The sequence below is a fragment of the Colletes latitarsis genome, chromosome 8, assembly GCF_051014445.1.
Source record: "Colletes latitarsis isolate SP2378_abdomen chromosome 8, iyColLati1, whole genome shotgun sequence".
Lineage (NCBI taxonomy): Eukaryota > Metazoa > Arthropoda > Insecta > Hymenoptera > Colletidae > Colletes > Colletes latitarsis.
Window position 1 is genome coordinate 16387271 of NC_135141.1, and position 23812 is coordinate 16411082.

The 23812-nt window shown below is 36.0% G+C and overlaps 1 protein-coding gene across 2 annotated transcripts in view; it reads right to left on the bottom strand.

Annotated features, from left to right (window-relative positions):
* The window catches only part of Qsm (Zona pelucida superfamily protein qsm), a 78837-nt gene that overhangs the window by 904 nt on the left and 54121 nt on the right, over positions 1-23812 (bottom strand). Inside the window, exons 1-7 of one of the 2 annotated variants that reach the window (XM_076772077.1) lie at positions 15979-16021; positions 12773-12874; positions 12542-12651; positions 11246-11421; positions 2322-2552; positions 1550-1697; positions 48-192 (exon numbers count right to left, since the gene is read on the bottom strand). In XM_076772077.1, the coding sequence (XP_076628192.1) occupies positions 48-192; positions 1550-1697; positions 2322-2552; positions 11246-11421; positions 12542-12651; positions 12773-12874; positions 15979-16006 (940 nt within the window). In that variant the 5' untranslated portion in view covers positions 16007-16021. Of the gene's footprint in view, positions 1-47; positions 193-1549; positions 1698-2321; positions 2553-11245; positions 11422-12541; positions 12652-12772; positions 12875-15978; positions 16022-23812 lie in introns of those variants that run through there. The other variant, XM_076772076.1, reaches the window with a different exon arrangement.

A 23812-nucleotide genomic window follows, 5' to 3' on the forward strand; every position in this document is an offset into this window, starting at 1 on the left:
GTCAAACGATGTAGAAACTGGAACAAAGTAATCGCAATGGGTGTTACCTTTGTCGACTACAGCGTCCTCTTCGAAATCGACCTTGATGAACGTGGACATGGTCACCTCGAAGATCTTGTTCTTGTCGGTACTCGAGACTTCTATGGCTCTCTTCTTCCTACCAAAGCCTACTTGGCCGTTGCTGCATTCGATCTGCACCAGTCAAAATTCACAGGCTCAGTGGAAATCAGTTTTCTTGCTTCGTTACTTTCTTCATATACTCTTTGATCTATTCCATAAGTTGTTATTGTCGAATTGTGCATCAACACTAGAACTACCAAAGCAGTCAAAATGATACATTCGTAATTTCTAATAAAACTTGTAAAAAATTCAATACAGTATAGTTCGACCACCTCAGGGAAAAATTTTAATGGGAGATTCTAGAAGCCAAAATAAAACGAAAATCAAGAAGACCAATTTGTTGATTGAAGTTTCGTTAAAAAGTTATTAACGTTTAAAGTTTCGCCTGTAGAACGACGATTTGCGAACAGCTGCGTATGCGTAATAGTGGTTCTCACTCACAAAACTGTAAGGTTGTCGATACGTCACTAAGTAGAGTTTCTCATGCTGAGTGCAAACCACTACTACAGGCGGAACTTTAAAAAAATAATAACTTTTCCAGAACGATTTGAAATTTTTGAATTTAATTGTTAATAACTTTTTAACGAAGCATCCATCAAGAAATTGGTATTCTTGATTTTCGTCTTATTTTGCCCTCTAGAATCTCCCATTAAAATTTTTCCCAGGTGTGGCCAAACACCCTGTATAAATACTTATTTTCATTGCATTATACATTTCTTCACGTATCTATTGTTTTAATTTCTTTGGTAAAAATAAATACACCATAATTGTCAGTAGTTCTAATGTTAATCGCTGGATGGAATTATATAAAAATTCGTTATACAGATTAAAATAAAACTGTAAAACTCAAACATATTAAAATTTGAAGGAAAACAACATTGCGGAAGTATCTATTCTTGCTTCGTATGCATAGATAATGAAATTGCAGTATTAAGTTTCCATGTAAGCAATAAACATGAACATATATTTAATTTAATAATTCTTATAGCTAGAAGGCTGTTCCATCAGAATTGTTGCTATTTTCTTTCGAAGCAGACGTTGTTTCTCATCTAACATACTTTCCTGCAAAGCTCATATTTAAATATAAATAAATTGTACTACAAATTTGAATTGTTTATAAATAGTAACTATGGAAAAGAAATATCATCGACTAAAACGTCAGTAAGATTCATAATTCTTGTCAGGCCTGTTCTTTTTTTTCTCCTGTAATAAGAAAACTTAAAGAAACTACGTTTGTTTCAGAACATCCGCAACATAGTGATTAGTTTAGCAGAAATTTCGATTTCCAATACGTTCATATGCTACAATATAGAAACATAATACGTCTCGTAGAAGGAAACAAGACGCATAGAAGACTTTCGTGGACAGAACTGATTTAAACGAAGCTGAAACAGTTTGCATGGACGTGACACTTGGAGAATCAACGTACCCCTTGGCACTTGTCCAAACAGACGTTTACGGTGCCACGAAACTGAACGTATGTGCTTTCCGGGAACTTGAATGCCCGGAATTTCGCTGTCAGGAAGTCACCGTCCACGGTGTTAAAGTTCTCGAAGAGATAGGGATCCACGGAGCAGCTGAAGACAGATTATGCAGAACAATTACGTGGATAGTGGATGAATTTACATCGTTTTTAAATCGAAGACTGTCTTATATATTATATTATTATATTATTAGATCGTCCAATAAGCTTGTACGCTTTTCATTGGATGATTTTCTTCCAAAAAAGTAACTTTATTAATCCATATATGTGTACACGAATTAATTAATATTCCTTGGGTAGGCCATATTAGGTACACTTTTAGTTACAATTAAAAATCTACAGATTTCAACAGTCTAGCCTATTCTGTATTAAATTCGAGTTATTTTGTTTACACCCTATAGTATTGTAATAAATATTTTTTTATTGGAATATTCACTATTGATGCGATGAATGTTTCTTTAGTTTGGTATATAATCAAAGATACTCCATTACAGACGCTAACAATTTAGATAAAAATTATCTAAAGTTTGTAATTATTGACTATTCCATATAAATTGAGTCTTTCGTTTTTAATAATATGAATATGCAAATGTTTTTAATTTTTTTAAGCATACAGAGCTCTTAATTTTTGGCTATTCTGTTTCAGGTATAACTAGACAATGGTTTATAGTGATTGTCGCTTACAGATTTGAAAAGTAATTCGAAAAGTTCCTGTTACCCGTTAATGATGATAGTTTCTTCTTGCGATTTTGTGTCAGTAACCAACATGTAGCTGACCAGCAGACCATAAACAGGTGCGGAGTGGTTGTCCAAGAAGATTTCCATCTGCAGAGGCGTGCCTGGGCTGACATTCAACTCTCCGGTGACCAGAGTGCCGCCTTGCCTCACGCCAACCCCTAAAATGGGCACTGGCGCCGACTCGGAAATTTCACCCCTGATCTCGACCATGCTGAAGCAATAAATAAACGACATGGATTAAATTTGTATACAACAGGAGCCACGAAATTTCTAAAAACATTACCTCAATTGAACAATTTTTATATACAACGAATAAAGATGTTAAATTTCATTTGCAAATTTGCTTCTGTCTGTAATTACACAAATGAATTTACGCAATATGAAACGTAAATGTAAATATATAATATGTATATTTTATTATATTTTATTAATCTGGATTAATATAATTTTATAAATTGAGAATCTTTCGCGGCAGTGACGTCGAAACAAATCGTATGCTTCCTATTGTGTAATCAGTTGCAAAAGTAAATAATAATAGATGAAATCAAACACGAGGTTTTCTAAGCAATACTCGTGCCAAATACCGTTGAATGTAATCGAATAGTCATGATTCGGGATCGCTATAAGAAATACAGAACGAAAGGAAATCGTTCGAAGAAATTTCCTTCGAATCTTTCCAATCGCGTTACAATGAGGCTAGATTAACATTATAACGTTGCGTTGCATCTGGCGATCGGAACGAATGCAATTTCCGGGTAAAAACTACCGAACGAACGGCACCTCGCGACACCGAATGACAAGATCGCGATGATCTACATGTTTTGGTGGACAGTTATAGGAAAACGGTGCACGACCTGGACCACTTTGAGGCTTAGTGTCTCCATTGACCTGAATCGCGGACGTGCTTCTGCAGAATCATTCGTCGTTTTCGCGGAATCATTCGTCCTGCAGATTGAACGATGAAGATTTATAAACGATATTAAAGTCATGGAACGATGACGAAGGGGAGAGAAAAAAGGCAATAAAATTTCCCGTTTAGTCTCTAGCAAGCCAAACGATAACTACCAGGGCTGTTCGATAAATCGGTGAAAACCACATTAATAATGTACACCAAGAAATATTGTAATAAATACATTAATACAATAATAAATACATTTATTACAATATTTAAGTTGCAAAGGTCGATTACAATAATTTTTGGTCATTATACATACCCCCGAATTCCTACGCATTTTCAAGAAAAAAATTCTTTACCGAAAATCAAATCTGAGACCAGGAATGCTTTCCTTCATGCATATCTTTAAAACGTCATAACTTCTGAACGGATTGAAGGATTTTAATGTTTAAAAAAACAATCAACGCGTATTTTAGTAGAGAATATGTAGAAATTCTAAAAATATTCGAAAAGTTGGTCCTTGACCCTGGAAATTGAGAAAAACCCCATAAAAATGGTCCAATTTTCAAACAGCCATAACTGCTACAATAGTGAATATATTTCAATGAAACTTTTTTCTGAAGTAGAGCTCATGGGTATCTATAAAAAAGTATTAGACAACTTTTCTGTAGGGCGTCAAACAAAATTACTACAAATGAAAAAGGAATTTTTAAGAAAAATCGACAGGGCGTAGGTGCCTAAATTTTTTGACGAAAATGAAAAGTTTCAAATCATTCTGGAAAAATTATTTTCGGTTGTGGGGGTCAATTACAATCATTTTTGGTGAATATACATACCTTCGAAATCCTATTCACTTTCGAGAAAAAAATTCGAGGTGTGAAATTTTCCGACAAAATTAAAAAAATTCAAATCGTTCTAAAAAAATTATTTTCAGTTGCAAAGGTCGATTACAATAATTTTTGGTCATTATACATACCTCCGAATTCCTACGCACTTTCAAGAAAAAAATTCTTTACCGAAAATCAAATCTGAGACCAGGAATGCTTTCCTTCATGCATATCTTTAAAACGTCATAACTTCTGAACGGATTGAAGGATTTTAATGTTTAAAAAAGCAATCAACGCGTATTTTATTAGAGAATATGTAGAAATTCTAAAAATATTCGAAAAGTTGGTCCTTGACCCTGGAAAATGAGAAAAACCCCATAAAAATGGTCCAATTTTCAAACAGCCATAACTCCTACAATAGTGAATATATTTCAATGAAACTTTTTTCTGAAGTAGAGCTCATGGGTACCTATAAAAAAGTATTAGACAACTTTTCTGTAGGGCGTCAAACAAAATTACTAAAAATGAAAAAGGAATTTTTAAGAAAAATCGACAGGGCGTAGGTGCCTAAATTTTTTGACGAAAATGAAAAGTTTCAAATCATTCTGGAAAAATTATTTTCGGTTGTGGGGGTCAATTACAATCATTTTTGGTGAATAGACATACCCCCGAAATCCTGCGCATTTTCGAGAAAAAAAATCGGTTATGTGCTGAAATACATTTATAAAAATATTATTTTGTTTGTAGTGGAAAGTATTGATTTCACTATTACTAAACTATACAGGGTGTTCGGCCACCCCTGGGAAAAATTTTAATGGAGAATTCTAGGGGTCAAAATAAGACGAAAATCAAGAATACCAATTTGTTGATGAAGGCTTCGTTAAAAGTTATTAATAATTAAATTCTAAAATTTCAAATCGTTTAGGAAAAATTATTTTTGGTTGCGGGGATCAATTACAATCATTTTTGGTGAATATATATACCTCCAAAATCTTATCCACTTTTGAGAAAAAAAATCGAGTAGGTGTTGAAATTTTTCGGCAGAAAAGAAAAATTTAAAATCGTTCTAAAAAAATTATTTTCGGTTGCGGGGGTCAATTACAATCATTTTTGGTCATTAGACATACCCTCGAAATCCTACCCACTTTCGTAAAAAAAATTCGAGAAAGTGCCTAAATTTTACGGCGAAAAAAGAATTTTTCAAATTGTTCTAAAAGAATTATTTTTAGCTAGGGGAGTTAAATGCAATTATTTTTTGTGAATAGACATACCCCCGAAATCTTACGCACTTTCGAGAAAAAAATTCTTTTTATTACTTAATATACATTAAAAAATAACTTTTGAACAAAGCCTCCACCAACAAATTGGTATTGTTGATTTTCGTCTTATTTTGGCCTCTAGAATCCCCCATTAAAACTTTTCCTAGGGGTGGCCGAACGCCCTGTACATCACCTTTCTATTCCATTTGTACCAAAGTGTAATTTCTTCGTGCGTAAATAAATAAAGAAATAAATAATGCAAAACGGTAACACGAATGTTCTAGAACGTATGAAACAACCTAATGATAATAATAATCTTTGGTGGATCGAATGGATGTAAATGAACGTCGCAATCGAGGAGTATTCGAAGTATTCTTCGACCGGTCGATCGTTCCTCAATGTAGTCGGCGATCCTTAATCTCGATGAACGCATCCGATCGGCTAGGTATGCAATTCCATCGACTTCGTGGAAGCAGAAACAGTTATCAAGATCGAGAAAGAATTTTCCCGGTGGTGCGTGGCTCGCGACCCCGCGGTATCAGCCGCGCGCGATAATTCAACAATAAAGGCTTGTTACGGCTTCCTGGTCGAGAGGCGACATCGTGGATCCCAAGGAATCCGCGGGACAGCCGGCGCGAGCTACGATCGATTAGTGCCAATAAATTAGCTTAGCCGCAAAACAGGAACGACGAAAAAAAAGTTACGTCACGAGTCCCTTGCTCGTGTCTTGGGAGTATACTCGAAGAATGTCGCCACGGCGAGAAGTGACTTTCGTCGACGGGAAACAGGAAGAGAGGCCCACGCGTGACAGCCGTCCGTTCCTCGGCAAGCTAAAATTGCATTACGACTTTTCTACCATCTGTTCAAGAGCTGCCGGTATGCAAACACGCGTAAATCGTAATTTGGCAACCGATCGCTTGGGAAAACGTGTCGTTTCGAAGAGTTTCTGCAGAGTTCCGTGTCTTCTCGATGGTTTGCCAACGAACCGGGACTCGAAGAAGAAAACCTTAAGCAAGAATGTTACGAGGGTCGTTCAATAAGTCCTTAGAAAAAGATAGAAAAACAAATTATTTTAAGTAGATTTTTCAACATAATCTCCTTTTAGCTCTGTACACTTTCCAAGCGTTTCTCCAACATTTTCGAGCCATCTAAAAAGTAAGATTTCGGAAGGTTCTCAAAATAGGCATCTGTTTGGACGGCATTTTTTTAAGTTTGGAAATAAAAAAAGTCACTGGGGGCCAAATCCGGTGAATACGGTGTATGTTGTAATAATTTGAACTTTAATTCCATGACTTTGGAATCGAAACTGCACAGGTGTGCACTTGTGCATTGTTTTGATGCAAGAGGAAGTTTCTTGTTTCGATCGACAATAAAAATGAAACCACATGGTGGATATAACTGAGACTTTGACAGCTGTCTAGTGAGTCATGATGCTTACTAAAAACAAACCATTTTCGATGCTACGAGCGCCAGCACTTGGATTTCCTAAGGACGTATTGAACGATCCTCGTAGCTGGAAGAAATATAGGGGTTTTCAGTAAGAATGTTAGAAATTTCAATTGTCATACCCTGAATAGTTGCTCGACGCTTTGGAATTATTAAATCACATGTCTTTGAGATTTTTTTACAATCTTAACTTAAATAGGATACCCTGTATACTAAAATACTCTTACTCAATTTAAATTGAATCGGTGTGTTATATATACAGGGTGTTCGGTCACCCCTAGGAAAATTTTTAATGACGAAAATGAAGAATACCAATTTGTTGATGGAGGCTTCGTTAAAAAGTTATTAACAATTAAATTCAAAAATTTCAAATTATTCTAAAAAAATTATTTTCTGTTGCGGGGGTCAATTACAATCATTTTTGGTCATTAGACATACCCTCGAAATCCTACGCACTTTCGAGAAAAAAATTCCTTACCGAAAATCTAATGTGAAGCCAGAAATTTCATGCATATCTTTAAAACGTCATAACTTCTGAACGAATTGAAGGATTTTAATGTTTAAAAAAGCAATCAATGCGTATTTTAGTAGAGAATATGTAGAAATTCTAAAAATATTCGAAAAGCTGGTCCTTGACCCCGCAAAATGAGAAAAACCCCATAAAAGTGGTCCAATTTTCAAACAGCCATAACTCCTACAATAGTGAATATATTTCAATGAAACTTTTTTCTGAAATAGAGCCCATGGGCACCTACAAAAAAGTATTAGACAACTTTTCTGTAGGGCGTCAAACAGAATTACTAAAAATGAAAAAGGAATTTTTAAGAAAAATCGACACGTAGGTGCTGAAATTTTTCGGCCAAAAACAATTTTTTCAAATCGTTCTAAAAAAATTATTTCCGGTTGCAGGGGTCAATTACAATCATTTTTGGTGAATAGACATACCCCCAAAATCCTGCGCATTTTCGAGAAAAAAAATTCAGTACGGGTGAAACTTTAAACGTTAATAACTTTTTAACGAAGCCTCAATCAACAAATTAGTATTCTTGATTTTCGTTTTATTTTGGCCTCTAGAATCCCCCATTAAAATTTTTCCCAGAGGTGGCCGAACACCCTGTATAAGGTTCAGGATTCCTATTTCTTTTGAAAACTGTAATGTTTTTTTGCACGATTCAACGTGATTTAGTTGTTTGATAGTTTTTGGTAGGGTGAGTTTTTATCTTGTTTCTTCGTATTTTTGACATTTGTTAAAATGTGATTGCTTGTTAGGGTCGAGTTGCAGTTTTTGCAATTTGGTTTTGCTTCTGTCGATATCAAATATGAACGTGTTAATTTATTTACTTTGATTTTTCACAAGTTGTTATTACTTCAAAAAATATCTAAATATATGTATTTTATGTTATATATTCAGACAGTTTCATATGTGTATGTATTAATTAGGAAAAGTGAAACCAAATTGGAAGTCATACTTGCACAGTCATATGGATGCAAAGTAGAAGAACGCGTTATTGTTCCCATCTAACAATAATTACATGGTACTTTAGGTTTTCTCGATTTGAAGCCCCAATTCATCTGCCTGTTAATTTCTCCGTTAATTATTTCGTGGACGGTTCGATGTCCAGAAAAGAAGACGATGAAACAAAATATAGCTGAGGCCAATCTTAATTATGTTTACATTTTAGACTCATATTCAATAACTTCATTTTTCGGAGAAGCGATAACGATAGATTTTTTTAGCAAAACTGAGCATTTTTTAACATACTTCTTTAGTATCAAAATTCTTGTTCAATTTGAATAACATTTCGTGCACTTTGTTCGATTGATGGTCAATAAACTCATACAATTCGTCGTTTAATGTACAAATTCGAAGCCACTAGTTCGGTTGTTGATTAACACGTTTTGACACGTCAACGTATTGCAAGAAGACAGTATTGCTACTGTAAGGAAAGATTATTGAAAATCCAAATTGATCGATTCTGCAATGTTTATACTCAAGAGTTAGGTATTCCTTAAATTTTCGTGTGGCGAATTCCGCGAATGGACGTAATTTTATCGCGGCAAGTATAATTAAATTACACTTTGGCCAACTCTATTCGTGGCTTTGAAAACACTTTGGCAGGATTATTAGTATTCTATAGGTGACATTTACATGTTGGAGGCGTGTAAACCGATCCTCTTGAATGGGTTCTCGCCGACCAGCTGGAGCTTTTTGCCACGGTTACGCGGAGAGTACGAATGACTCGCGAAGTGAGTTTTACCGAGCGCGCGGGAAAAAGGAAGGTAGACTCTCTGACGCGACATATCCGAGGCTAAAATTACATTTCAGGTTTCCCAGCACCTGCGCGCTATAGTCTCCATGAATAAATGGATCGTAAAGCAGCGAGTCGACTCTATGATCGCAACCTTTGAAACGTTCGAAAGAAAGATGGCCGAATTTATAACTCTTTTGGTATCAAACATTTTAAGAAGGTATCGTTTTATAAGTTTCAAAGTATCATGAAAGTACAATTATTTATGGCAAATGTTATAAGAAAGTCGTGAAACTAGTAGATGAAATGAATTGGAACTCGCTGCCTTCAAACGATTTCAACTTTTAAACAATTGTGTGAAACGTACAAAAACTGTTTTTAAAAAGAAATTTATATTAATATAGTGTGTAGAAAAATCTTATTGGAATCTTGATAACTAGACTACGGATCTTCATACTTTTATTAATAAAGTTAATGAAATGGGAGCGTTTGTAGAGGGTTGTTTCAATCCCTAAATATAATAATTCGTATTTTACTTTAAGTGTCTTATATTTTTTCGTATTAAGTGCATTTTTGAGAATGAAAATTTCCTATAAATGTATAAACATCCGCAGTCTATTAATAACAATGATGTCTTTGCAACACTTGAATATGTTTAAAATTGTACACTGTCAACAAGGTATGTACCTACGACCATAAGTGACATTATATTTATAGAGAGTAGTGCACACTTTTTTTCATCATTTTAGATGAGCATAGAAGTAAGTTATAGGGAATCCCAGTGTCTACACTTAGTTTATAATTAATTGTTGACATCGGTGTTCTTGAAAATATAGTTGATTAAAAGAAAAATTAATTTTTTCAGAAAATAATATTGAAAATAATGAAAAATTTGTCTCATATTATTACTGTAATATATTCTCGAGTTTCTAAAATCATTAAGTATTTCGAATAACGGACAACTATTTTAAACGAATACGTCTCAATAGCCTCGCCTTGTCTACTCGAAGGGTTAACGAACGTGTCGGCTCGTTAACATATTTGGTAAAGGCGCGGTTAATTATTGACTTAACACAGCAGGTATCTCTCGTTGTCCTCGTTCTTTCCAGAATTCATATCGATTTGCAAATCCAAGCGAAAACGGTATTTTTGTTAAGGTGACCCTCTCATTTAGAAGTTCAAAAATATCGATTCTTCTTTTATCACATTTTCTTAAAGTTTCAGATTTTAAAAACACCACAAGAACCGTTACAAATTAGAATCGAACCAAGGACATTGAAAATTAAACTATTAACACCTATGTAAATATTGTAAATAGTATCGAACCATCTATTTACTAAATAAAACGGTTCCACGAATGTTTTATTTAGTAAAATAGAAAGCACACTACTATTTACACTCTTGAATTTATTTACAATATTTACATTGGTGCTAACAGTTTAACTTCAAAATGGTACAGTCCGTATGGTGTTCGTTCTTATTCTAGCCTCTAAAAATTCATGTCCCGCGTTTTTAAACCTATTCCAAAATAGGTGGAGATTTGCAAACGCCAATCAACGCCTGCCCATCCCTTGTGGGCTAGTCCTCAAATATTCAAAATCCCACCCACTGAGAGGACAGGTATGGTCCCGAAGGATGGTTCCCGTACGGCGTTATGGTACGGCAATTTGTATTGTACTGAGGTGTACGCTAAATTGATATCTTGTTCACTAACTGTGGTCCGCTAATAAATGTTGGGAATTCCCAACAACGAACACAGTGGGAGCCTACACTTTCCAAACATTAATATGGTTTCTCTTTTCTAGTTTATATTATACTAAAATAAAATAGAAAACCTTATGCGAGTTGTTCGTGTATTGTTTTTGTTATTATCGTTTAAAAATCATAGATTCTATTGTTCCGTCTTCGACGCTTTGTCTGACCAGGTACAGTTTCACTGCTGTCAGCCTATAAATTCTCGAGCGATTGCGAAACGGTGTGTTCGCCCGCGAGCCCCTCGAATGAAAGGCAGGCTTCGTGGCGGATCTTAACTATTACTTTTCGACGCCACTTACTGTCTACTAGAGTCTATTAGGTGAAGCTGTCCTCGACGGAAAGACGCAACTGTTGCCCGTGCAGAATCGGTCAGCCGCGTGCAACAGCTGTTCCGTGTTCTTTGACGCCGTACTCGCGAACGGTGCAGCAAATAATCGACATCTGAAACAAGTATTAACGCAACGAGAACTCACTCGGGTTCCTGAAAGCCCGCTGGAAACACGCTGCGCCGAACCGTGGTGTGATTGGACGCGATCGAGATTCCAGGCTTCACCAAGACCTCGGTGATAACACACTTCACCGTGAACGTGTGCTTGCTCGAATCAGCGGGCTCCTCCACTATTATCCGATGGAAGTATACCTTCTGACCCTGCACAATGCAATTACACGTCTGCAGTTTGACTCGAATCCACGGGTATCCTCCTACGCGAGGGAAACAATGGAAACGAGTCGCGACAACTTGGGTCGATGCGGACGAGCGACTTTTTCACGCTAGATCACGTATGTCTCTCTTCGTTTATTCGATTGCAAACAACGAATGTATAATCGCGTGGTAAAAAATTAAACGTAAATAATCAGCAACGTTCGACTCAGTTTAGAGCTACTTCCTTTCCTTTCTTTCCCTTGCGATACAAAATTTTCTTTTCTCTTCTTATGTATTTTTCTAATCACGTTTTATTTACTATTTTTATACGATTATTATCATATTTTATTTTATCTTGTCAGGTTGAAGATCCCTCGAATAAATTTCGAAACGTTCACGTTTCAAGGGAGTATTCTGCTCTAGAATGCAATTTTTTCATGATACTTTGGACATTTTTAGCGGGAAAGGTAAAATAGTTTTGTACCCAATTTAAATACGTAAATCTAGATCTGTGTTTGAAGAATATTCATAATTTTTTTCATATAAAAATATTGAATATTTTAGAGAGTCCTTCAAGAAAAAGATGAGTTTATGGTTGCTACGAAAGTCAACAAGCATATTAATCAGTATGGACGTGATCATAGCCGGAACTAGAATAATACACTTTAAAGCCAAAGAATCTATTCTCTGTGTTTTACAAAATGTTTAACGTACTAACGAAAATAGTAAAAACACGTGTGCTGAAAATTTCCTCCAAATTTATCAATCGGTCCAGTAGGACTTGAGCTATCATGGCAACCATTTCGAAAAAGTTTTACATTACCATTGAAAGGTGTAACAACAAATAAGATTCCAGACTAGAATACCTCCTTAAATTAAATTTCACAAATATTGGGTTTTTTGTGTTCTTCAGTTACGAGTGAAAGTTCTCTGTCGTATAATATGCAGAAGAAACATTTTGTCCCGTGGCTTGTTAATAATTTGAGAAGGAAATGGCGTCTGTAATGGAGTCGCGTAAGTCACCATCGCGATCGACCATCGACTTTAAATTCTACATTTTAATTATTCGGAAGTTGTAGCTGTCCCGTCGCGTTATCGGCAATCAGACCTCGTAATTATGTCCTACCGTGACTTTGTTCACGACCTTCGTGATACCGCATCGTAATATGTCCTCCTCCAGGAGCGATAATCGGAACGTGGCGACACCGTTGCTCAGCCGGGCTTTGCAAGCTTCGTCTGCAAAAGAAGATACGTTTCAGTGTGCAAAATACGCGAAACACCGCTTCCCGTTTATATTTCACTGGCACGCCGGTAATGCTGTGGTTCTGCGTAGACAGAAACACGAATCGATCTTTACCTGGAAAGTCCTTCAGCTGCTGGAGATATATACTCGCCTGTGGACTGCTCCTCACGATGTCGACCTCCATCCACTGCTCGGAGCATCTCACTTTGCTCTGAACTGAAACGAACAAGCGAGAGAAAATATCAGAATTTGTCGCGTAAACGGTTTTCGATTTTAAGGGGCCTTTCTACTTTGTGGGATTTAAAAAATCGAATTTTTTTTATGGGTTTTCTTTTAGTATGTTGTCTCGAAAATATACCTACCGACTATTAAATTGAAATTCAGAAAACTAACGAAGTTATAGGCTGCTGAAATGTACCACGCGCAGGTATATTAACTGGTGTCTAAATTTTTTGACGAAAAAAAAAATTTTTAATTAATTCTGAAAAAATTATTTTCGGTTGCGGGGGTCAATCACAATCATTTTTAGTGAATACACATACTTCCGAAATCCTACCCACTTTCGAGAAAAAAATTCGAGTAAGTGCTGAAAGTTTTGGGTGAAAAAAAAGATTTTCGAATCGTCTTGGAAAAATTATTTTTAGCTGCAGGGGTCAATTGCAAGCATTTTTGGTCAATAGACATACCCTCGAAATCCTAACCATTTTCGAGAAAAAAATTCCTTACCGAAAATCTAATGTCTGGCCAGAAATATTCCCCGGAAATTTCATGCGAATCTTTAAAATATCATAACTTCTGAATGGATTGGACGATTTTAATGTTTAAAAAAGCAACCTACGCGTATTTTGATGGAGAATATGTGCAAGTTGCAAAAATATTCGAAAAGTTGGTCCTTAACCTCGCAAAATGAGAAAAACCCCATAAAAATGGTCCAATTTCTAAACGGCCATAACTCCTACAATAGTAAAGGTATCTCATTGAAACTTTTTTCTGAAGTAGAGCCCATTTGTACGTTCAAAAAAGTATTAAACAACTTTTCTGTAGGACGTCAAACTAAATCACTAGAAATCAAAAAAGAATTTTTAAGAAAAATCGACAAGGGGTAGGTGCCTAAATTTTTCGGCGAAAAAAAAGTTTTGAAATCGTTCTGAAAAAATTATTTCCGTTTACGGGGCTGAATTACCATCATTTTTCGTGAATACACATACCCCTGAAATCCTACGCATTTTCGAGAAAAAAAAAGTTTACCAAAAATCTAATTTCTGGCCAGAAATGTCTGCCCGAATTTTCATGCGAATCTTTAAAACGTCATAACTTCTGAACGGATTGGACGATTTTAATGTTTAAAAAAGCAAACTACGCGTATTTTGGTGGAGAATATGTACAAATCGCAAAAGTATTCGAAAAGTTGGTCCTTCACCTCGCAAAATGAGAAAAACCCCATAAAAATGGTCCAATTTCTAAACGGCCATAACTCCTACAATAGTAAAGGTATCTCATTGAAACTTTTTTCTGAAGTAGAGCCCATTTGTACGTTCAAAAAAGTATTAAACAACTTTTCTGTAGGACGTCAAACTAAATTACTAGAAATCAAAAAAGAATTTTTAAGAAAAATCGACAGGGGGTAGGTGCCTAAATTTTTCGACGAAAAAAAAAATTTTTAATTAATTCTGAAAAAATTATTTTCGGTTGCGGGGGTCAATTACAATCATTTTTGGTGAATACACATACTTCCGAAATCCTATCCACTTTCGAGAAAAAAAATCGGTTTGGTGCTGAAATTTTTCGGCGAAAAAAAAAATTTTTCAAATCGTTCTAAAAAAATTATTTTCGGTTGCAGGGGTTAATTACAATCGTTTTTGGTGAATAGATATACCCCCGAAATCCTACGCATTTTCGAGAAAAAAATTCAATACGGACGGAACTTTAAACGTTAATAACTTTTTAACGAAGTCTCCATCAACAAATTGATATTCTTGATTTTCGTCTTATTTTGGCCTCTAGAATTTCCCATTAAAATTTTTCCCAGGAGTGGCCGAACACCCTGTATATATATTCCTTGACGGAGCATGATCAACCCATCGTTTAAAACAGAGCCTGCTAGGGTTGCTTTACTATCAATATTTATTGATAAATAAACGTATATACATTTGTTAACTCCGTAGGTGATTCTGGGAGTTAAATATGTAGCAATCAATATTTAATCGATTTGCAAAAACAATTTATTCAAACAATAACAATAACTATGTCGATCACTTGTAAGGTGATCTAGTAAATCCAAAGTTAAAGGTGATATCCTTTACAATGTCCAAGTTTAAAAAGGTACAGTTCACTTGTTCGCGTCCAGTGCGAAACCAAGTTCAAAGGTCCACGTTCGTTGAGAATACAACGGATTCTGATTTTTCCCAATGTCCAGTCCTGGAGGAAAACTCGGTATCTCCCTCTTATTGCCTCCTTGGAGGCGTCGATGTTCGGATTGGGCCTTGTCCTGCCCAATCCGAATTTTGGACAGTTTTTGGATTGTGCAACGGCCACAGCCTGGTTTGTTTCATCCTGCAAATCAAGGTCTGCAGGACGTTGCACAATCCCTGGGTTATTTATTACCCTTCTTGTTTTTACAGTCCGAGTACTGGTGGTCAACACGTGAGGGTTTGCGATACATCAATTGCCGTCGAGGGTGGTCTAACCGGGGACCGTTTCCAGAGAAATCTGAAACCGGCATCCGGCCAGATGCTAGTCCTTTAGAAATTGCATGCGGTCCGTGAAAAATTGTTACTTCCTCAAAAACGGCACTGTTCAATGTCGACTGCAGCGGAAACCCTTCACGTGGCGGCAACAACATTATTATATTTATTTAGTGGGAATATTGGAGTCCATTAGCGCAAGATGGAAACGCCTTCCCCCTTTCGTATTCTTTTCTTTCCTATCTCGGTAGATATGTGAAACTGTTTTCTTAAAGCGAAAAAGTTAATAATAGTAAAGAAACCTGACTGCTATATCAGAACAAATTGAAAATTGTAACAATTTCGTTTAAACGAGTGTAAAAGTCGCGTTGATGACTTCTTCTTGGACGTGGCAGAAATCCGGTCGGTCCGCATTAAGGAAATTGTAATTCAGGTAGCTGAAGGAATATCGCAGAACCAGTTTCACGGTGAACGTTGATAAAATATCGCTTGATATCGTTCCGGTGGATAGACGTTTCGGAAAAAGGGTTGGAAGAGAGGTTTCGAAACGCGCACAGCACGATCCCGGCGAGCGACGGACACTTGGAAAAGAAGACGAAGAAGAAGGAGTGCTGGCTATAAGCCTCGCGAACTAACTTGCAGTATACCACGGTAATTGCCCCATAAAGTCGTAAACGTCTCGACCTTGAAAAGCGACCAGCTCGACACCGGGCGCTCGAGAGACCCTCGCTGATGTATATCCCACTGGGTTGGTCCCTGTTTATTCGCGGTACTCGATGATAGATACTTTCACCGTTCGCGAGTAATGTTTGCAGCGATACACCGAAACCACCGGTTTACATTATCGCGATGCGAAAGAAAACGCTCTATCCCCCGGCCCCCAGGTACGGACAGACCAGAAGAAATCGCCGCGTATCCTGCGTGATCGTTTCCTCTCCGGATAATTGAATTTCCAGTCATAAATCTCGATCCAGAAATAAAACGCGACCAGCCGATGCTCTTACAGCGATCGACGACTACTTCGATCGCGAGCCTCGATCCCGTGGTTACCATTGCTCCGCGTCATCGATAATAGCTCTTCAGTGGAAGATTAGAAAATTAAACGACCGATAATTGAGACTGCCGACCAGACGTCGAACGATAAACGCGGAAAACGATTTGGTCCAGTAATTGGATTCACGGATAACAATATAGGACGCTTGCAAACTAAAAGAGTGGTGAACAAAAATATCGACTGGAATGGTATTGTATTAGAATTTTTCTAAACGTTCGTTATGGTAAATGTTTGCCGACTAGTGCATCTCCAACCCAACGTAATCTGACCTAACCTATCCTTGGGTTAAATTTATAATTTGATAACTTCGTTTCACTCAAAAAATGATTAAATGAGAGTAGGCTAGATTTTTATTAATTTCTATCAATTTTCTAAAAATATAATGTAATCAATTTAGTATCTACCAAGCAAAATTCAAAATATTTTTGTTGTTCTGTTCAGTATTGCATACAGTTACTCTCTTCAAAAATAGTTACTAAATTTAAAAATGTCAAATCGTTCTGGAAAAATTATTTTCGGTTGCGTGGATTAATTACAATCATTTTTGGTGAATACACATATCCCTGAAATCTTACCCACTTTCGAGAAAAATATTCGAGTAAGTGCTGAAAGTTTTGGGTGAAAAAAAAGACTTTCGAATCGTCTTGGAAAAATTATTTTTAGTTGTAGGGGTCAATTATAATCAATTTTGGTCATTACATATACCCTCGAAATCCTATCGACTTTCGAGAAAAAAATTCATTACCGAAAATATAATTTCTGGCCAGAAATCGTTCCCTGAAATTTCATGCAAATCTTTAAAATACCATAACTTCTGAACAGATTGAACGATTTTAATGTTTAAAAAAGCAAACTACGCGTATTTTAGTGTAGAATATGTAGAAATTCAAAAAATATTCGGACAGCTGTTCCTTGATCCTCTAAAATGAGAAAAACCCTATAAAAATGGTCCAATTTTCAAATAGCCATAATTTCTACAATAGTGAATATACGTATTTCAATGAAACTTTTTTCTGAAGTATAGCTCATGGGTACCTACAAAAAAGTATTACACAACTTTTCCATAGGGCATCAAACAAAATTACTAAAAATCAAAAAGGAATTTTTAAGAAAAATCGACAGGGGGTAGGTGCCTAAATTTTTCGGCGAAAAAAAAAATTATTTTCAGTTGCGGGGGTCAATTACAATCATTTTTGGTGAATACACATACCTTCGAAATCCTATTCACTTTCGAGAAAAAAATTTGAGAAGGTGTGAAATTTTCCGACAAAATTAAAAAAATTCAAATCGTTCTAAAAAAATTATTTTCAGTTGCAAAGATCGATTACAATAATTTTTGGTCATTATACATACCCCCGAATTCCTACGCATTTTCAAGAAAAAAATTCTTTACCGAAAATCAAATCTGAGACCAGGAATGCTTTCCTTCATGCATATCTTTAAAACGTCATAACTTCTGAACGGATTGAAGGATTTTAATGTTTAAAAAAGCAATCAACGCGTATTTTAGTAGACAATATGTAGAAATTCTAAAAATATTCGAAAAGTTGGTCCTTGACCCCGGAAAATGAGAAAAACCCCATAAAAATGGTCCAATTTTCAAACAGTCATAACTCCTACAATAGTGAATATATTTCAATGAAACTTTTTTCTGAAGTAGAGCTCATGGGTACCTATAAAAAAAGTATTAGACAACTTTTCTGTAGGGCGTCAAACAAAATTACTACAAATGAAAAAGTAATTTTTAAGAAAAATCGACAGGGGGTAGGTGCCTAAATTTTTCGGCGAAAAAAAAAAATTTCATATCGTTCTAAAAAAATTATTTTCAGTTGCGGGGGTCAATTGCAATCATTTTTTGTCAATAGACATACCCTTGGAATCCTACCCACTTTCGAGAAAAAAATTCGAGAAGGTGTGAAATTTTTCAACAAAATTAAAAAATTTCAAATTGTTCTAAAAAAATTATTTTTGGTTGCGGGGGTCAATTACAATCATTTTTGCTGAATAGACATACCCCCGAAATCCTGCGCATTTTCGAGAAAAAAAATCGGTTATGTGCTGAAATTTTACGGCGAAATAAAATTTTTCAAATCGTTCTAAAAAAATTATTTTCGTTTGTGGGGGTCAATTACAATAATTTTTGGTGAATAGACATACCCCCGAAATCCTGCGCATTTTCGAGAAAAAAATTCAGTACGGACGGAACTTTAAATGTTAATAACTTTTTAACGATGCCTCGATCAACAAATTGATATTCTTGATTTTCGTCTTATTTTGGCCTCTGGAATCACCCATTAAAATTTTTCCCCGGGGGTGGCCGTACACCTTGTATAAACAATGTTAATGTAATGGTGAATATATACATACATTTCTTCGTCCTCAGAAACTTTCATTAGAAACTATTTCTAATTAATTTGTTTAAATTTAAGTCGATGAGCTATCAACTGCTTTCAAAGACAATTCATCGACCAATTTTATACGAGCAGTTTGAAACGATTCTCTACACTGATATTGTAGATTAAAGAGAGCAATACGAAAATGCTAAGAACTATAAATTGGAATATCATAATTCGAAATTAAATTTGAATCTCAATAAACGTAATAAGTTAAGGATAATGACAGGATGACGGAAGCGATAAAATTACGTACACGTGACAGCGGCCGTTAAAGTATTAAACGTTCTCTTTGATATTTCTATTTCGGAATCCTTCAGAGTTTCCACGAGTCCTTCTGTAATTAAATGACGGTTCTCCGATGTAACATTAGTGGTTTTTCAATAAGAGTCTGGAATTCTTTTGATGTTCATTCCAATGACAGACTTTAGAGAAATATTAAAACGAGAAGGAAAAAGGAAAAGAATATTTTGAATTCTTTTATACAAAATCTAACAAACCGTGGTTCTGGGGCAAAAAACTCACACGTGAGCTTACCACTACAATCAACCGTTGTAGATCCAACCACTACAGTCTTGCTGCTTCCCTAAACCACATTGTTTTTCAATGCCCTCTGTACGAAACTCACAAGACCTACAATTTAAAAGAAAAAAAAACGTCGATCCGACGACTTCGAAACTTTACACTTTAAAGCCATTTTTTAAACAAACGGCTGGCCATAAACGTCTAGTATTTTACAGATTGCGTTTGGACACCAGCCCCTACAACTCTGCCAAATTTCGTTCAAATCCCAGGTTGACAGGTCGTGACCTCCCCTTGTCAGAGAGTCGAACTTCTAGAAAGACTTAAAAAAGAAAATCTGTATCTCCCTCATGTATACCGTTTTCTTAAAAAATGTAACTTACAAATTTAAGTTATTCACACCACTTATAATCATTCTGGTAAACTGTTACATTCATGTATAGTTATATAACTCTCACAAGAGTTTCACGAAGCTAAGTAATAAAAAAAAAAAAAATTTAGAGTTTACGAGCGCCTTGTACATCGAGGATATTCGACTCATAATTTTAGCGCCAATCTCGGGAACAGCGATATTTCTACTCAAGAGACTTTGCGCGCGCATTTCACGGGCGGAGTAATAATTCACGATGAAGTATCATCGTCGCGTGCGCAACAGGGTGTTAAAGAATGCGGTGAACGTTCTCTAGGACAAGGGAATGGACGCGGGAAAATTTCACGCGAGTTCCAGCTCGTTTACGAATGGTAAACACTGCCAGTCAACGATCTTCCATGCTTGCTACTCTTTAATCTATTTTTTGTAGGCATTCCGGTTGTCTCGAGACAGTACGATTACGCCAAATGAGCAATTGATGGCAATCGGATATATGGAATTTGTACACCACAAAATTTAGATCCACGAGAACAAAACTATCACTTTGGTATTTTCCTATTGTCACGGTTGAGTAAAATAATAACTTAACAGCAAATTAAACTTTTGGATAACATTAAATATTTGAATATCTCATTTACATAAATTCCATAATCTAATCTTCCGTTTAACACAATTCCAACCTAGAGACTCTTTAAAGTATTTGGTTATAATATTATTTATAAAAAAACGAAGAGGATCCCCTTTTTTAATTTACGTTAAGATAAAATCAATCTCTTAACAATATCTGCCGTATAATTCCAATTGCACACATCATAACCGTTTCATTAATTAGATAAGCACGATTATTTAATCCGAATCTCCGCTAACTGTTCATTATAAATAAAACAAACATTTGCCTTTACACAGAACGTGCCACAAACATACTTAAAACACTTTGAGCAAACAACGATTGTCTTGGTTAGTTTTTATACCATCTCGTGTTTACGAAGACTTTTATTGCGACACTCAAGAATACCCTCGATTGCATTTAGAACTTGTTTCTCATTCCAGTGACGTTTTATTACTCGCTCTTCAACCAAAGGTGTTATAAACTGAATTACCAGCTATTACAGAAAGAATCATCTTTGGTTCCACTTGGTTTTATTTCATTCTGAGAAATTCGAAACAAAAAGTTAACAAGATATGACTTTTCAGTTTTTATATCGGTTATCGAGTTCAACAAATATAAAATACAAAATACAATAGCTTTTATAATACATAGTTCGAGATTGAATTACACGTCCAAGGGGGGTTGTTTCATACTCATAACGAGCTTAAGTCTTCTCTTTATCTTATTTATTTCTTAACACTAAACCTATATTATGAAACATGTTTTCTTAATAATTGGTCATTTGATCAGTCATGGTAGGAATAGGTATAAGTGAAGTGTCGGTAAATTCAGTGATAATTAAAATAAATGTATATTATCAATTTTAAAAAGAGCTAATTTTAGAAGTCTCATTACTGGGAAATCTTAGTACTATCTAATTAAAATAATTTTTTAAATAGAAGAAAATCAGTTCTATTTATTTTAACTTAATTGAGTATAGATCATAGATATTGCAGAAATGAACTTAGATTATATTCAAATAAATATTCTTTATATTCAAATAAACTATTCGAGAAAATTTTCAAGTAAATATTTGTGTGTGTAGTTTTTTATTCCAACAATTTCTTATTTGAATGAAGTGTTATTCTTGATTCTTATTCGTTATCCGCCATTCGAACAAATTAATAGAACGTATAAAATGGAGAATTCTTTTTTTTTAAATATACAAAATTAGTGGGATTAGTGACAATTTGAGGGATTTAGTTTGGCATTTAACGTGATAAAAGCGACTATGTTTGAAAGTATGCACTGCCACCAATTTCAATTTCGTTTCATCCAAGAATGTCACTGAAAAATGTATAAATAAACCCTGTAAATTTGACTGCAAAAGGTGTTACAGTTTATTTGCAAAAAATTACTCGAGAAAGCTAAAAAAAAAAAAAACGCACTTCAGACCAGAATACCCCCTTAAGGAGGTATTGCTGTCTAGATTGTCATTTATTCGGTCTTTTTTATAATTTTTCTAAAATGATAGCTAGGCTGTTTTGCATTTATTTATCTTATAAGTATGTACAGTATTTGTTTTCATAAAAAAATATTAAAAATTGTAGGAGTTATAATTTCGGGTTTAAATGCGTTTTTTTAAACTGACCTCCATGATATTTCAAGATCTGCCAGACCGAATATTCAGCAGACACGCCTGTATCGTTGGAACCAGAGTTTTACCATTTTGTCTAATATGTTAAAAACAAAAGGAAAGTTAAAAAATAGAAATTCGAAACTTGAAGTGGCACCATTCCTTTTTTCATCGAGATTTTGACTTCTATAACTCGTGCTATAACTACTCTGTTTCAGATTAGCGAATCGGTTGAAATCGTGGGAGTCAGTGGAGCACCTTTTTCAGAGCCATTAAACAAGAAGTTTTAACTCCCACAATTTTCAATATTTTTTTCATAAAAAAACATATTTGCAAGATAAATATATCTAGAAAATCTCAGAAGAAAACAGCCTATCTATTATAAAAAAAAAAAAAATCATAAAATGTCGAAAAAATGACATATACAGCAATACACCCTTAATGAGTGTTGTTGTAGCTGGAGCTTTTCCCGAAGATAATTCACCGTCGGTTTCCATCCCATTCGTCATCGCTGACCCCACGCGATTGATATCGTAGGCCTGGGGGAACGTCACCCACGCTGTTCGAGTCTCCGCGCGGATCCCCGGTTTCCGCGTGTCCATCAGCGCACGGTTAACGCGTAAATTACGTGACCGCGCGGCGTGTCGCTTTCAAATAGCCCCGGGGGCCGGTGGTCTTTTCCATTAGCAAGTTTAAACGCTCTCCTAGGTAGCACCACCACCTGTGCGATCCTCTGGCGATCTCTCGACGAAGGTCCGTGACCTTAAACTTCTCCCTCCCCTCTCTCGTTCGCTCTCCTCCTTCTTCGTGCCTTTTTTTTTTCTTCTTTCATTTTTGACATCCGCTACGTTTTTGCCCGCCAGTGGCTCCTTTATTTGCTCCAGCCCCGGTACCAGGCTCAAAGATTCCCGGCCCCGACTGCCATGTCGAGAATCGTTCGCGTTTCTTCGTTTTCTTCTCCTCCTTCTGCCGGTTCTCCTCCCTTCGTCTGTTAACGTTCGCCTCTTTGTGTTTTGATCCGCGGCGTCGTCGCGGCGGTTCGAAGTCACCGGTCGCCGCGAGAGATCCTGCACCTCCCATTCCTTCTTCCCTTTCATTTTTTTCCCTCGTCTCCTACGTCGCCGTGTGTCCCTTCGCGGTGTCATTTATTTACCCCGCTGTCAGACGCGTCGGACGACTTCCTGTTTCGGTTCTTCAACGTCGCGTCCGCGGGCTCCAAAGGCGAACAAACCAACGGCAACTTTTTTCTTCCAACCATTGGACACTCTCGTTCCCCATTGTCTTCGTAATTTATATCATCGATAGGGATCCGTTTTCATCGGCAAAGTAAGGGTGCGTCTTCCCTTGAGTCGAACGCCGCACTTGGGGGCATTTGCATCAAATGGCTGGACAAACGTCCATTTTCGAAATTCTGCCTCGGAACATTTTCATGCATAATGTATCGGGTCGAACCGTGCGTTTTTTCTAAGATGTCTCTATGTATATCCTGCTAAATCTTTTATTTGTAGTTACTTTTCTGTTCTCACAACCTTAATTATTCTTTCACACTTTTTTCATAGTTACAAGTGTATTTTTTATTTTTTGGTATTGTTGGATGACTAACTTCCTGATCCTTTAGTTTACTGATAATCTCAACCCAGCGACTTTGTCGACTGAGTCACTCTTGTTTTCGTTAAACTCCTAGAGATAGCTACGTTAGTCATCCTAGGACTAAGGGTTAAATGTCCAATCCCCACCAAATAGGAAGGATATACAATAAGGACTCTTCAGAATATGAAGAGAGCTTTTTTTCTCTCTGACTGTCACTCGTCACGACACTCAGAATTACTGTTCAAGACGAATTGCCGAGTTCCGAACTATTAAGATTTAAGACTTCGTGTATTAAGTTTTAGTATTAATAAAATCA